Source organism: Colletotrichum aenigma (assembly GCF_013390185.1).
Source record: "Colletotrichum aenigma strain Cg56 chromosome Unknown KSG_Cg56_contig05, whole genome shotgun sequence".
NCBI classification, from domain to species: Eukaryota; Fungi; Ascomycota; class Sordariomycetes; order Glomerellales; family Glomerellaceae; genus Colletotrichum; species Colletotrichum aenigma.
In genome coordinates this window covers 3447258-3460413 of record NW_023500911.1, presented here as the reverse complement: position 1 = coordinate 3460413, position 13156 = coordinate 3447258, and the positions used below count along the sequence as shown (strand labels likewise).

Sequence of the window (13156 nt, the reverse complement as noted above, 5' to 3'; positions counted from 1 at the left end):
AACTGTCGTCGGGCATATCGCTTCTAGTCGACGTCAGCCGCATACCTTCAATCGACGTTCCCGTGCTCCCAATGCCGGTCTGCAGCGTCGTTGCTTTTCTCGCGCCCAAGACCGCATTCGAAAGCGCCTGCTGTGTAGCCATCACGTCAAGTTGATCCCAACAATCAGACCCCTGAAATCATCGGGCTTCCCTGTCCGCCCCAGCATCCTCGTCTTCACACGTGAAGCTTCCTCCAGACAGCCCACCGGTCCGTCGATCTCTCACAGTGCAAAGAAGCGCCACTTGACTCTCCACACCGATGGGAAAGCCGCTGTGAAAAGCACGCATTCCTGCGTTTCCGGGGACGTTGTCATAGCTGCCGGTCTATAAAGCCCCCTAGCTCGAACCAAGTCTGGCTTTATTGCGACCGCTGCCCGGTCATTTCGGGTCGCTTCCGGGACCGCTTGTCTGGACTCACAAGATGCCAGCCTTCCTCTTCCAGCCACTTGGTTGAAACAGGCTGTCGTCAAGCCCCTGGCTCGCAATCATTTCGACACGTCTGGAGAGCTTCTGGAAGCCGGAGAACCGAGATGACGGTCGCATTCGTCGATCTGGCCTTCCCATGTACCGCAGGCGTCCTCCGTCCATCGACCGATCAAACTCGGACCGAGCAGCTCGGGATTCGCTATAGGCTCGGCGAAACGATTAGATTACTGCGCTGGCGGTGCTGGTTAGCAGATGTTAGCCCGGCGATGCGTCCGTGGCACGCTGCTCGAAGAAATGTTGCAACTGGCAAACGGATCAGTTCGTTGATGGCTGTAATTCCAGTTCCAATGCCGCCGGTTGGTTGTATAGCATGGGGAAAGGAGGCATCTTGCGCCGCCCCATCATATGCCGAAGCAACCGCTGTTCGATTCGCCGCGTACCACGGCGCCAATCTGGCTTCATGTGTGAAAGGAGTTGCATTGATACAGCAAGTACCAATGGTTGCTGAGACCAGCAAGCAAAAACAAGCACCCCTCGCCATACACTGGCATGGAAGCTCGGGCTTCTTCGTCTACGACCTTCCTCGATTTATGTACTGCCTCGCATTTCCGAAGAAGAGACGGAATTGCGAGTCAACATATGCACGTCGAAAGTCAAGCCTGACTAACGGAACGCAGAGAAAAAGCAAGCACGTCGAAATTCTCGGAATAACAGCTGCAGGGTGGTATGATGCTTTTGCGCCATCCAGACCTGCATAGGTTAGTTACATCCCGTTCGTCTAGAGTCATCAGCACTTGTGTTCATCAAAAGTCGTTGATGTGTTGATACGGCCGAGCTGCCGACCCGAGCCATTCCGATGAGGGACTCCCGGGCCGCGGCCAAGTTGTCAAGTGGCGGTTGAACGAAAAGAAGGCACTCAATTCAGCAGTCGGGAATTGATGCTCCGGTCGTTGGCGTGCCCATGCGTCACCACCACACGCCAGCCGCAGGACATTGTGAGGACATGTCCAAAACCATTTCATCTGCTCAGGTCGACAGCCCTGTCTTTGAACAGTCACGGAGGCCATGCGAGTGCAGGGCGGCCGGAAACCGAAGATGGCTGCGATCCAGGAATAGCACCCTTCAAAGACGCGCGTCCCCGCATTCTACGCGGCAGCCGGATCGTCTGGAGGCACGAGAACAGCAGATAATTCTCCGACAGTGAGGAGATTTGCGTTTTGCTCAATGGTCGAGCTGGCCCGTGTCGTAGAAACCCTTTCCAGCCGTCCCAAAGAGCGGTGGTTCTCTTCCCGCATTGGTTCCCGCAGTCAGGGTCTCACGGGTCTCGCGACGCACCATCGTGGGCCACGAGTCGGTGAGTTTTTGACACGAGCGTCGAAGAAGGTTTCCTCGATCACGTTTTGTTCTTTGGAACCACACACAAAACTGCCAGTAGGCATTGACTGTCTCGACGGCGCGTCGAGGCCTCTGTTTTGAGACGGCACGACGCGGTCACAAGCTTCGGAACCCAGTCTCAAGTTTAACCAAGCCATCGGGTATTGTTTCCACCCGCAACAGCTCGGTCCCAGTCAGCTCGTCCCCCGAGTCAGGCCCGGAAGGCGCCCGAATATCAAAAAAGAACAACGCAAATCATGAGACGGACCTCACGCCCACGACGCCGTCAAAAAGCTGGACGATCAGGGAATCGAACCCTGGACCACTCACATGCTAAGCGAGTATTATACCACTAAACCAATCGCCCATAGGATGATCTAGCTCGGACTTGAACCGGAGACCTTCAGTGTACCAGGCGAGGGCATTCAGAGAAGCGCTCGACCTGTTAGACTGACGTGATAACCAACTACACCACCAAACCGGTTGTCGTTGAAGGCCTCGTGGGCAGGGAACCACTAAGGGCAGCGCATCGCGAGCTAGGCGGTGGGCGGAGCGGATGGGTGGGGTCCAGGGTCCAGGGCTAACGTCGAGATCCAGATGGCTGGGAGAGAAGACGGCCGAACTCGAGTCTGAAGAGAAATCGCAAGTTGAGTTGTCTCTGCTCTTGTGCCATACCTGCAGGAGGCTGACTCGGCCATGTCCAGACCTCGACAGCTCGTCAAAGAGGTTGCAAAGACAGTCGTCTTGCACGACTAATGACACGGGCGATGTGGGCAAGAAGTGGAGGGAGGCATTATATCGCTCACTGCGTCCGGCAACTGCCGAAGATCATGGCGGACATAGCTCAGTTGGGAGAGCGTCAGACTGAAGCGGATCACGATCCGAGAAACTTCATTCAATCAATCTGAAGGTCGTGTGTTCAATCCACACTGGCCGCATTTTCGTCTTTTGCCAAACGCGCATTCTCTTTTGGAGCATTCGTTGTGGGGCCAAGACGTTTTTGTCAAACGCCGTTTCTGGAAACATTTCCTGGGCGTGCGTGCGTGCGGCTCAATCACCTGCGGCAACGTCACGGCCGCTGTTTTGATACCGGGCCATACCATTCCTGTGGCTGAGCCGCATCGAATAAACAAACCAGTTGGATGGCGACAGACGAGGCGACGCGAGGCTGGTTTATTTTTGTGCTGTGCCGTCATCAACCTGCGTCACCAGCGAATCAACATTGCTCGTCCGGTTACGTAGCCGATACTTGGGATCGGGTTCAGATGCAAAAGTTCAGGTGTGTTCGTTTGGATTTCCATTTGAAGGAAAGGCGCACAATGCCATGTCCAGAAGGCATCCCCCAACGAGTCCGGTCAGTGCCCTCCACAAACATCAGCCCAAGTCGCGCATTGTAGCAGTGAAGCCGCGAGACAATGTCTATCGGAGACTGTTGCGGGCCATCTGACCAAGGCGCAGGACGGACCGACGGCGGCCGAACCGCTTCTTGTTTTCAGATCCAAACCGTTTGCCAGTTACATCGCAGGTCGTTGGTCGGCACTTGAGACTGCGAAAGAAATCCCACGGGGTTTTGTGCACGCACTCCTCCTCGGAGCCGACGACGGCACCGCTCCCGCCTTTGGGGGGCTCAAATGTGTAACTGCAACAAGCTTCTCGCCGGATGCCGTCTTGGCGGAGAGAGACCCGCATGGTCATGGGGAGCTGCAGCATAATAGGTGAGCATGTTTTTTGACGCCCATCACTCGACGACGGCCCCGACGGTCCTGAAGCGGGGTTCCAGGAGAACCAGAACGACGACCAGGGTCAGGCCGCCTCCCTGACGTGGACTGCGTGTAGTACGCGCTCAAGGTTGCGGGAGCCAGGCTCCTAGCGTGTAGATTACCGTGAAGATCCATTCGATTCCTCATTGTTTGGAGAGGGAGGGCGGCATGCACACGCGGCCACCAGCGCAAACCGCCTGGCCTGAAGTCCGGTAGCAGGTGGGCAGGCCACTGTGCATCGCCATCCCTGCGGCTCGTTGCTGCAGCGGCGGCGGGCAGTTGCTAGAACACATGGATGGAACGAGCCGGCGACGATGACAGGCAAGCAAACAGCTAAGCATTGCGGGTTGTCGTTTAATCCTGCCTTGCGGAGGGTGACCCATGTGCCTATTCTTGGACATCATCTTGGCAGGCCATGCGTTTCTCTTGGAAGCCGAGGGCAGCGAGGCATTGGATAATGTTGCTCCTGCTGGCGTACTCAGGAGCACGGGGACTTTGAGGTGCAGGTTTGATCAGTCGCAGGGAATGGGGATGACGACGGCGCCCATCCAAGGCCCTCCTAACCCCTCCAGGGCGGATGGAGACAGCGACGCCCATGCCCATGGCGGCCGCAACGACAGCCCAGCGGCAGGTTCCGAGACGCAGGGCTGTTGATATGTCGTGGGATGCTTGATGTCGTTTGTACGGCAGCGAAGGCGTCTGGGGAGCGGCTCAGGCGAAATCCTTGGGCCGCGAGAGATGTCGGACTCTTTTGTTTAGAGTTTAGAACTTGGCTTGCAGCAAGATCTATAGGCTGGTTCATTATCGAGTGTGCGAATCTCGGGTTTGCCAGAGACGTTGCGTTGCATTGGTGGGAGGGGGGGTCAGAAGGAACAGGACCAGGGCAGATCCGAGGGAAAGGAGGTCCGCGCAAGCATCGAAGAAGCTTACTGTGAAGCGTATAGTTGGTTCCTGGGAGTCGTGGGCGGCGCTTCGAGAAGGTGGGTTGAGGTCAGAAGATGGTCGGAGATGGGATGAATGTGGAGGAGTTGCGCTACACTAACAATTTCTGGCGCGTCTCGGCCAGTAAGCGAGCCGAGAAAGCCCCTGTCGGGCCAGCATCCGTGCCAGAAGGGGCAGGTGGGGAAGGTACACTAAGGTATCCCGTTGGCCGCGATGAGGCTGAAGGATACTGGGGGGTAGGTACTGTAGGGGCTCTCTCTCGCCCCTGGGATAGGGATTACCTAAGACGCCTGTCTGAGACGTCGGTACCTCGCATTTTGGTTACAGAATACCTTATCTTGATCTTGATCTTATTCGATCACTTATTCCACCTACCTTGCTTGACGGAGGAGACCAACAACGGCTGGCAAAATGACCCTATGCGGATGATTCAACTGCGCCTAATTGCCACAGCGCAATGACGGCTAATCAAAACATCCGCATCAACAGCAGCAACATGAACATGTTTGGGACTCTTTTTCTCTTTCGAGGCACGGGGTGGGCAGCAAGCTAAAAATCCGGAGGTGGCTGCTCCCGAACGACTCCTGTTGACCATCCATGTTTCAGATGCGCCTGGCAAGTCCGCGAAACCGCCAGAGACGCCCAAGGAAGCAGAAGTCGATCACGTCCCAGTCGGTCCAAACTCCCAAACCCTCCAGATTTCACCCAGCGTGCCCGGCCCAGGCGCAAGGTCAAGCTTAGCGGTCCCTGCCTTTGTCCTGGGTCCTCCAGGTCACAGGTCGCCAGGCCGCCGCCCCGATGGATACCGATGGGAGGAGGTCGGGAATGGCTTGCGTAGCGTCCTGCGCTGCTGTCGGGAAGGAAGCGGGAAGGCCTGCTTTGCGTTGCATGTCGTCTGTGTTTCTGGTGTGTGCACTTGCGCGCGCCGCCGTTGCTGCTGATGCAGGGTACACACTGCGATGCAAACAGGCACGCGCAGACAAGCATCGATTTCCGACTTTTATCCTTTTTTACCCCTTCCCTCTTTTTGTCTTTGGTTCGTTTTTTGCTCCTTGGGTTTTACTTTTTATCATTGTAGAGTCCCGTCCCTTTGCACCGTCACTCTCATCTGGGCTACTGATTTCTTCCTGGACCACGGGTAGCACGACGGACAAGGTCAACAACGCTCAGCAAACCGAACTCGACGACGACGCTGGACGACGCTTGCGAGACAGACAGAGAAAAAGAGACGGGGACGACGGACGGGCAACGCGGCCACAGGAACTCGGAATCCCGACTTGGACAGCCGTCATTCGTCCTTTTTGACTTTTCCCACTTCCTGGAGCCGCCAACCTTGACGCCATCGCATCGTCGACCCTCCGCAGGGCCTGGCCGGGTACTCTTGGATTCTAATGGCCAATGTCTTGGAGGCATACCTAAGTCGTCGCCATACTTCCCTCTCCGCCCCGGGAAGTCTCCATCAGCAGACGACTCTCATTGCGACCTGATCTCGATCCGAGTTCGACTTTACCGCCTCGCTGGCGTTGTACCTTTTTTTTTTTTTTTCTGGTCGTGTTGGCGTGTTGGATTGATACCCAGCTAGATTTGCTTTTGAGGATTGCTTTCTTTCCCTTCATCCAGCATTCCGATGAATCAGTCAACCACAATGTCGTCGATGCCCATGGAGCTCAACCTGCCCCAGGTGGTGCCGGGGGGCAAGCACATCAGCTACTACGTCGCCATCAGCGCGATGCTGGTGGTCGCGTGGCTGCTGCAATCGCGCAAGCAGAAGCTGCCCATTCCGTTCTACAAGGCGGCAAAGACCAAGTGGATGTTTGACGCGGAGACGTTGATTCGCGACAGCTATGGCAAGGTGAGGCTCTTCGATTGGGCTGGCGGTGATCATGGCTGACTGTGCACTTAGTTCCGCGATACCGTCTACCAGATCAAGGCGACAGAAGGCCTGCAGGTCCTCATCCCCGCGCGACTCATCGGCGAGCTGAGAAGCCTGCCAGAAGAAGTGCTCAGCGCGACGGAGGCCGTTGACGAGGCCATGCTGAGTCGGTACACCAACTTCACGCTGGGCCCCCACGCGGATCTGCTGTCGACTCTGGTCCGATGCAAGCTCTCGCAGAATCTGGCCAGGCTCGTGCCACAGCTCAAGGGCGAGCTCGAGTACGTCGTCGCCACCGAGTTTCCCGACTGCAAGGGTATGTCGTGCTCCAAACCTTGTGTGCCACGGTTCGTGCTAACCGACCTTAGACTGGACGCCGGTTAAGTTCCAGCCCTTTGCGCTGCGAGCCATCGCACGGATCAGCGGCCGGGCGTTTGTGGGATCTGACATCAACCGCCAAGAGAAGTGGATGGACATTAGCATCAACTTTGCCATCCACGTCTTTGTCGCCGTGGTCAAGATGCAGCTCTTCCCGGAGTGGGCGCGGCCCGTCGGGCAGTACATGGTGTCGGAGCTGCGGCAGATCACCAAGGACATCGACCTCGCGAGCAACATGCTGAAGCCCGTCATCGAGGAGCGGCTGCGGGATCTGGAGATGCCCAGCTGTGAACAGACCCCCGACGACTTGATCCAGTGGCTGGTAGAATCGCTGCCTGCAGAGGAGAAGACGGATATCAGGTCCCAGGCGCACCTGCAGCTCATCCTCGCGGCGGCGTCGATCCACACGACGAACAATCTCGTCACCGACTGCATCTACGACCTCGCAGCCAACCCCGATGCGCAAGAGATGCTTCGCGAGGAGGCGCGGCAGGTGCTGGAGGTCGAGCACGGGTGGGCGAGGAAAGAAAGCATGGCCAAGCTGAAGAAGCTGGACAGCTTTATGAAGGAGACCCAGCGCCTCGCCGGCAACATCAGTGAGTGGCAGTTTTGTTGTTATTGGTGCACCAGACTAACATGTCGCAGCCTCCTTCATCCGCAAGGTCATCAAGCCGATCGACCTGTCCGACGGCACCCACCTGCCCTCGGGCACCAAGCTGCTGGCACCGCAGGCCGGCATCTCGCACGATGAGCGATACTTTGAGAACCCAGACACGTTCGACGCGCTGCGCTTCTACAAACTACGACAGAAGTCCGACGAGGACGCAAACAGGTGGCAGTTCACCAGCATCAGCGATACCAACATGAACTTTGGCGCCGGCAAGCACGCATGTCCGGGCCGCTTCTTCGCAGGGAACGAGATCAAGATGATCCTGGCGTATTTCCTGCTCAACTACGACATCAAGCTCAAGGACGGCGAGACGAGGCCGAAGCCCATGGTCATGGTAATGAGCAAGTCGCCGGATCCCAACGCGGAGATTCTGTTTAGGCGACGGACGGTGGCGTAAGGGTGGACGAACAACAAAGGATAAACCAATCTCTACGGAGGAGACGGTAATTAAAAAAACTACACATACGAACCATGGACAGTATTCCGTGCACACAGACACACACACATCTTTCCGGCGTCGGGGCCTGGAGCTCCTGGGTCTTGGATAGGCTAATTGGAGGCTACTACCCATGGAGGAGATACCACTGTATATTAACCACAACACACATACCATATCTAGTCACGCCAAAAAGGCGACATTAGAGGCGCGAGCGGTTGTTTAGTGCGCGTTGGCCTATGGGCGAATACATGAGTTGCATTTCATCGCGGCAATGTGGTGCAGACGGGAGGATGTCTCGCGGTGGATCATAAGCCGCGATTTCCGCGGCTCAGTCATCAAGCCTTGTTGGCTAAGTGGTATAGCGCCTCACTAGTAATGAGGAGATCGGGTGTTCGATTCACCCACGAGGCAACAGCCAGGAGCATCTCCAACCGGCCGACGATTTCTTTTTGCGAACATACGATGCATTCTTTTTGGTGTTCTCATCTCACGAGAACCAAAGCTTGTTTCATTTTGACTCCCTGAGCTAAAAACTGCCTTTTAGAGTTAAGCAAGCCGCTGCCGCGCGTTTCCCCACCTCTCTCGCACGTTTCAAAAAGCTTCACAGCAATCGCGTCTTGCTTCAAACCACACGCTCACCGCCCCAAGCCAAGCCACTCCCGGCTAGGTTGCCGTACAACTTGCGGCAGGCTCTGCAATACCGATTCTCGTAAGGAAAAGCGCTTTGCTGGCAGCGAGCAAGCTAGCTGACCCGCTTGATCGGTTCGTAGGGCTGGGGCGAGCGATACAAGGCATTCTAGCTTGCCGGGGGACCCCGTCTGCATCGTGAACATGCCTCTTTCCCTGATCCTGGGTGCGACTGCCTCGACGAGAACCAAATTGTTGGCCGCCACGAAGGGATACGATTGCGCTCAATTCAAGCAAAACAGCTGGGCCTCTTTCTCAACTCGCGGAGGGGAAAGCTGTCCCTCACAAAATCAGGCTGAGCATCACCAACAAACCCGTGAACACACACATCATGACAACATATCTCACCCCCCATCCTCGATGCAGCGCAACCACGGCGCGAGCCTGCCTATCCGTCGGTCCTTGCCGTCGGCACAGATGACTCCCAACGTGGCACCACCGCCGGCGCCCTCCCGCCCGTCGTCGACGCAAGCGATCTCACATTGGAATTCCGACGGCAGGTTTTGACCGCTATGGAATTGTACATGCTGCTCTCTTCAGCCCTATGGCCTTTTGATTCGCCACATCCCACAAGGCAACCGTCGGCGGCACCTCCGTCAGCCGCCGCCGCTTCTGAAATTCCAAAGAAAGACACCACTGTTTACAGCGTCTGGTTGGCCAAGTTCCGCGACGTAGTTGTTGTGTGGCGCTGGCCCATCAATCGTTTCGCCATGGTTGCAACCCGCTTCTCTGGCTGGGGGGAAGACCATCGCGCTATTCGCCAACAGAGAGAAACACCAACGAAAGGAAGGAAAAAAAAAAAAAGGCGAAACCAAATTGCAACCCCGCGCGAGCATGCATACAATTCCCAAATCCCCATGCAGCCGAGCGGGACCTTGTGCGCGTCTGAAATCACATGCTGCGCTCCTCACCCTTTACAGACGCAGGTGCATTAGCCTCGAAGCCGATAGCGAACTTGTACCCGATACCTGTCACTGCTGCCAGCACCTCTGCTCCGCCGTTCTCGCGAGTCGCCATGGCTCGTCCCGAGCAAGTGTGGGGATTCTTTTTAGGATCCCGCGCCGCGCTAGGCGGGTGGTGTTGAGTGCTAGAACACGAGCCGAAACGGCTTCTAGCTTCGCGCGGCACGGTGCTAATTAGCACGACGTTTCCCGTGAACCGGTGGGCACGCATTGTGAACAGTCCCCATGTATTTCATAATATCAACACAAAAATGCAAGCCAATCCTGCGACGCAACGGAGTCCGCTACCACGTAACCAGTCTGAAAGGGGGTATCAAAAAGCCGCCTGATGGTTGAAAAGGACATGAAAACCAGATGCGTCCAACCCGAACAACTCTACCGATGCCGTTCTGTGTCCGCCATCGTGCTGAGACACACGCTTGCCAATAAACCAAAGTAAACCTAGTCGCTCGCTAACAAAGTAATTTCAATAGACTTCCATCTGTCGGCCCCGCGTGTCTGACAACGCCTGTTCCTCCTCGTCTAGGACCGGCGTCTGCGAGGTTGATGATGCCGGGGGGCTTTCGACGACTTCTGCGGACACGTCGCGAGTGAGGCCCTGCGCGGGAGATGCCATGTCACTGCCGGTGAGCGGCCCGATAAAGTCGTCGCGAGACTTGACAGCGCCGTCCCGCCACCAGTGGAAGAGGACGTCCTGCTGCCATCGGTGTCGGTTCTCGATCCGCAGCCGGTGCTCGTGCACAAACGTCGTGTACAGGAACTCAACGGCAAGGGGCGACGTTCTCAGCTGATCCAGAAGCCACCGGGTGACAAAATCCGCCTTGTCGTCTCCCTTGAACTCGCTCATCAGTCTGGAAATGGCATACTCCTTTTGGGCCGCGTGCAACTGCCGCTTCTTGGTGGGGTCGTTCGCCGGAAGCCTCACGGCCCGCCTCAGGTTGCCGAGAGCCGTGAGAGGTTCCGGGCGGAGCAGGTAGTCGGGGCAGGACAGGAGCTCCGGGAACCGCGGGTGTGCGACGCTCCCCGTCTTGGTTCCCAGGTCGTCGAGGGACATGTCCTCGCCAATGTCAGGGTCGAGGGCGTACGCTATCCGGAAAGAGGGATGCTTCTTCATCGCGCCGTTCTCCTCGCAGATTTGCTTCAGTCGTTTCACCTCCTCCGCCAGGCGGTCGACATTCTCCCGTTTCTCGCGTTCTTCGCTGGGGTAGCCGTCAATGAACTCAATCTCGTGCGCGTTCGGCCGTTTGCCTGCAGTCTTCTTGACCTCAATGCCGTACGCGTACTGGTCGTGGATGAGAATCAGGTCGCCGTACTCGTCTTTGGCGTTTTCCAGATCTCCGATGGCGGATACGAGGTCCTGCCACAGCGGGTGAGCCTCCTCTGTGGGCCCATGGCGGGATATGCCCATCAAGTCGTACGGCATGCTCGACTGCTCCGCGAGCTCGTCGTCGTCTGAATCCTCCATTTCGAATTCCTGCCCCGCGCTCGTGCTGCCGGCGGCCAAGATGCTGAAGAAGCGTGTCTCAATGTTGATGAGATCTTCCTCCTGCTCGTTTAGACTGACCTCGAGATTTTCGTAGTCCGACTCGAAGAAATGGTAGTCGGTGCGCAGTTTCTGCATGTCGGCGAATCTCTTGTCCAGGGTGTCGTCCAACGTGCCCAGCGTGCTCCGCCGACCCCTGATGAGGATGGGGCGCAGCATGTTCATGAACGCGTTATCGGCTTCGTCTTTCCTCCGACGCAGCTCGCGGAGATGTCTGCGCCTGCTAGCCATCTCCTGCTTGATGCCGTAGACTCTCTGACGACGCTCCTTCATGAGAACCCACAGATGCTGCACGCCGTCATCCCCTGACGAGATGGTCGATGCTACAGACGATGCGTCCGACTCCAAGCTGGGAACGGGGCTGCGAGAGTGCGCGAGGCGCGAGACCTTGTTCGTGATGACGTCTGTGATTTTCCTCCGGTCCCTCTCCACGGCCTTGCGTGACTGGACGGTGGGCATGAGAGGAGGAAAGGCCGTCCGGTTCTGCTGATCAAAGTAGTCGTCAGACTCGTCGGAGCTGGCCCCAGAGTCCGAGGTGATGGGCTGCTGCCATATTTCTGTAGACAGCAACAGGGGCGGCGATGATGGCATGGTGCCGGCCAGGGGTTTCTTTCGCCGTGCCATGGGCGGCGGAGGCGGCGGCGGCGGTGGTGGACGGGGATGTGTGATGTTTGCTGGCCGGCTCCCAGGGGGCGGTGGTGGTGGAGGCGGAGGAGGTTTTGGCATGTTGGAATTTGGACCGGCGTCGCGAGGCGGAGGACGCGGGCCGGGCGCTCTGAACCGGCCGTCATCGCGGCGGTGAGAGGAGACAAGACCAGATCGCGCCGGCGGAGTGAGCGAGTGTTCCACGATGCTGTCCGATTGCAGAGACGGACGTGATGGTGGTGGCGATGGCGGGCTCAGGTCGAGCGCGGCGACACCTCTCGTGGGTGTCGTGTCAGATGACCTGTCATTCTCGCCGGATGGGCCATGCCCCGACGGGCTCGATGGTAAGGACTGACGGTCGGGGGAGTCTGCGGCAGCCATGAGGACGGGCTAAGGTGCGTACTGATCGTGATATTGTTCCATTATCTGCCATCGCCTTGGGACACCGCAGCGACGACGAGTGTGACGGAGGTCCGAGGCGACGATATCTCCAGGAGCTGGAGAAGGATCAGTCGACGACGCGTGGGTTTGTGCCCTTGACTGAATAAGTGAAGCGAGCGAGCCAGCGAGAGCGGCTCTGTTCGTTTGCAGGAGCCTTCGTTCCCCCGGCAAGGACGCGCTGCACAGCTGCTGCTACTCGCACTGCGAATGCTTTCCTCCCTGCGGACGTGCGGCAGGCTGGCTGGCTAATTTGAGATGCATGCCGCGGGAACACAACGTGTGCAATCCGGGATGGCCGCTGACCGAGCATCAGACAACCCAGCAACGCTGTGCTGGTAAAGACTGGACTGCATCAGCAGCACCAGCACCAGCATCAGCACAGCACCTGGCACCGTACCCGGGACACCACACGTTCTCGGTAGACGGATCCACCTGCCTCGCGGGCACTAGCCGTCTCTCCCCCTGGCGATGGGTGTGTCAGTAGCTCTGCTAATCGCTTGCTGCCGTGGGGGGGTCCCGTCCCAGTCTCGGCGGTCCACCGGCTGGTGGACACAGGTGACAGTGGACGTGAAGAGTCACTAGCAGCGCGGGGTTTATCGACATCAACCCGCCTCGCTACTGGTGGGAATGGGCCACACCACTTCCACTTCTGCACCAGCAATAGACGCACCCGCACGAGAACCACAGCCTGCTCTCTGTCGTCTGCATTTTGCCATTTCCTCCTCTGCAAGTACCTGGTACCCAAATTACATCTCACGCTGCTTACAACCTGCCAGTGGCCCTGCCCGCCTTCGGGCCTTCATACAGAGGGGATGCGCAGGCCCCAGTCGTCCGCACGACACAGCGCCAGGGGTGTCACTCTAGTCTCTCCTCTGTCTGTCTCCTCTCCTACCAGTCCCTTCTGAGACCACCTCATGGCGACAAGAGCTGGCGTCTATTTCGCTACGTGCTGCTCCACGTCGAGTGGGAAAGCGGA

At 57.5% G+C, this 13156-nt stretch overlaps 3 protein-coding genes across 3 annotated transcripts; 2 read left to right on the top strand and 1 right to left on the bottom strand.

The window, feature by feature from the left end:
- Positions 1-3164: 3164 nt before the first annotated feature.
- On the top strand, positions 3165-3660 carry CGCA056_v008587 (uncharacterized protein; the record flags this gene model as incomplete). The annotated part of the gene is made up of 3 exons (XM_037323834.1): positions 3165-3194; positions 3299-3555; positions 3621-3660. The coding sequence occupies 3 exons, from the start codon at positions 3165-3167 to the stop codon at positions 3658-3660; spliced, it is 327 nt and encodes a 108-aa protein (XP_037177553.1).
- A 2527-nt stretch (positions 3661-6187) lies between these two features.
- On the top strand, positions 6188-7860 carry CGCA056_v008586 (Cytochrome P450 monooxygenase ATR2; the record flags this gene model as incomplete). Its single annotated transcript, XM_037323833.1, has 4 exons — positions 6188-6394; positions 6446-6731; positions 6784-7389; positions 7439-7860. 4 exons carry the CDS (start codon positions 6188-6190, stop codon positions 7858-7860), a joined length of 1521 nt encoding a protein of 506 aa, XP_037177552.1.
- Positions 7861-10017: 2157 nt separating this feature from the next.
- On the bottom strand, positions 10018-12120 carry CGCA056_v008585 (uncharacterized protein; the record flags this gene model as incomplete). Its single annotated transcript, XM_037323832.1, has 1 exon — positions 10018-12120. The coding sequence occupies one exon, from the start codon at positions 12118-12120 to the stop codon at positions 10018-10020; it is 2103 nt and encodes a 700-aa protein (XP_037177555.1).
- Between the last annotated feature and the right edge of the window lie 1036 nt (positions 12121-13156).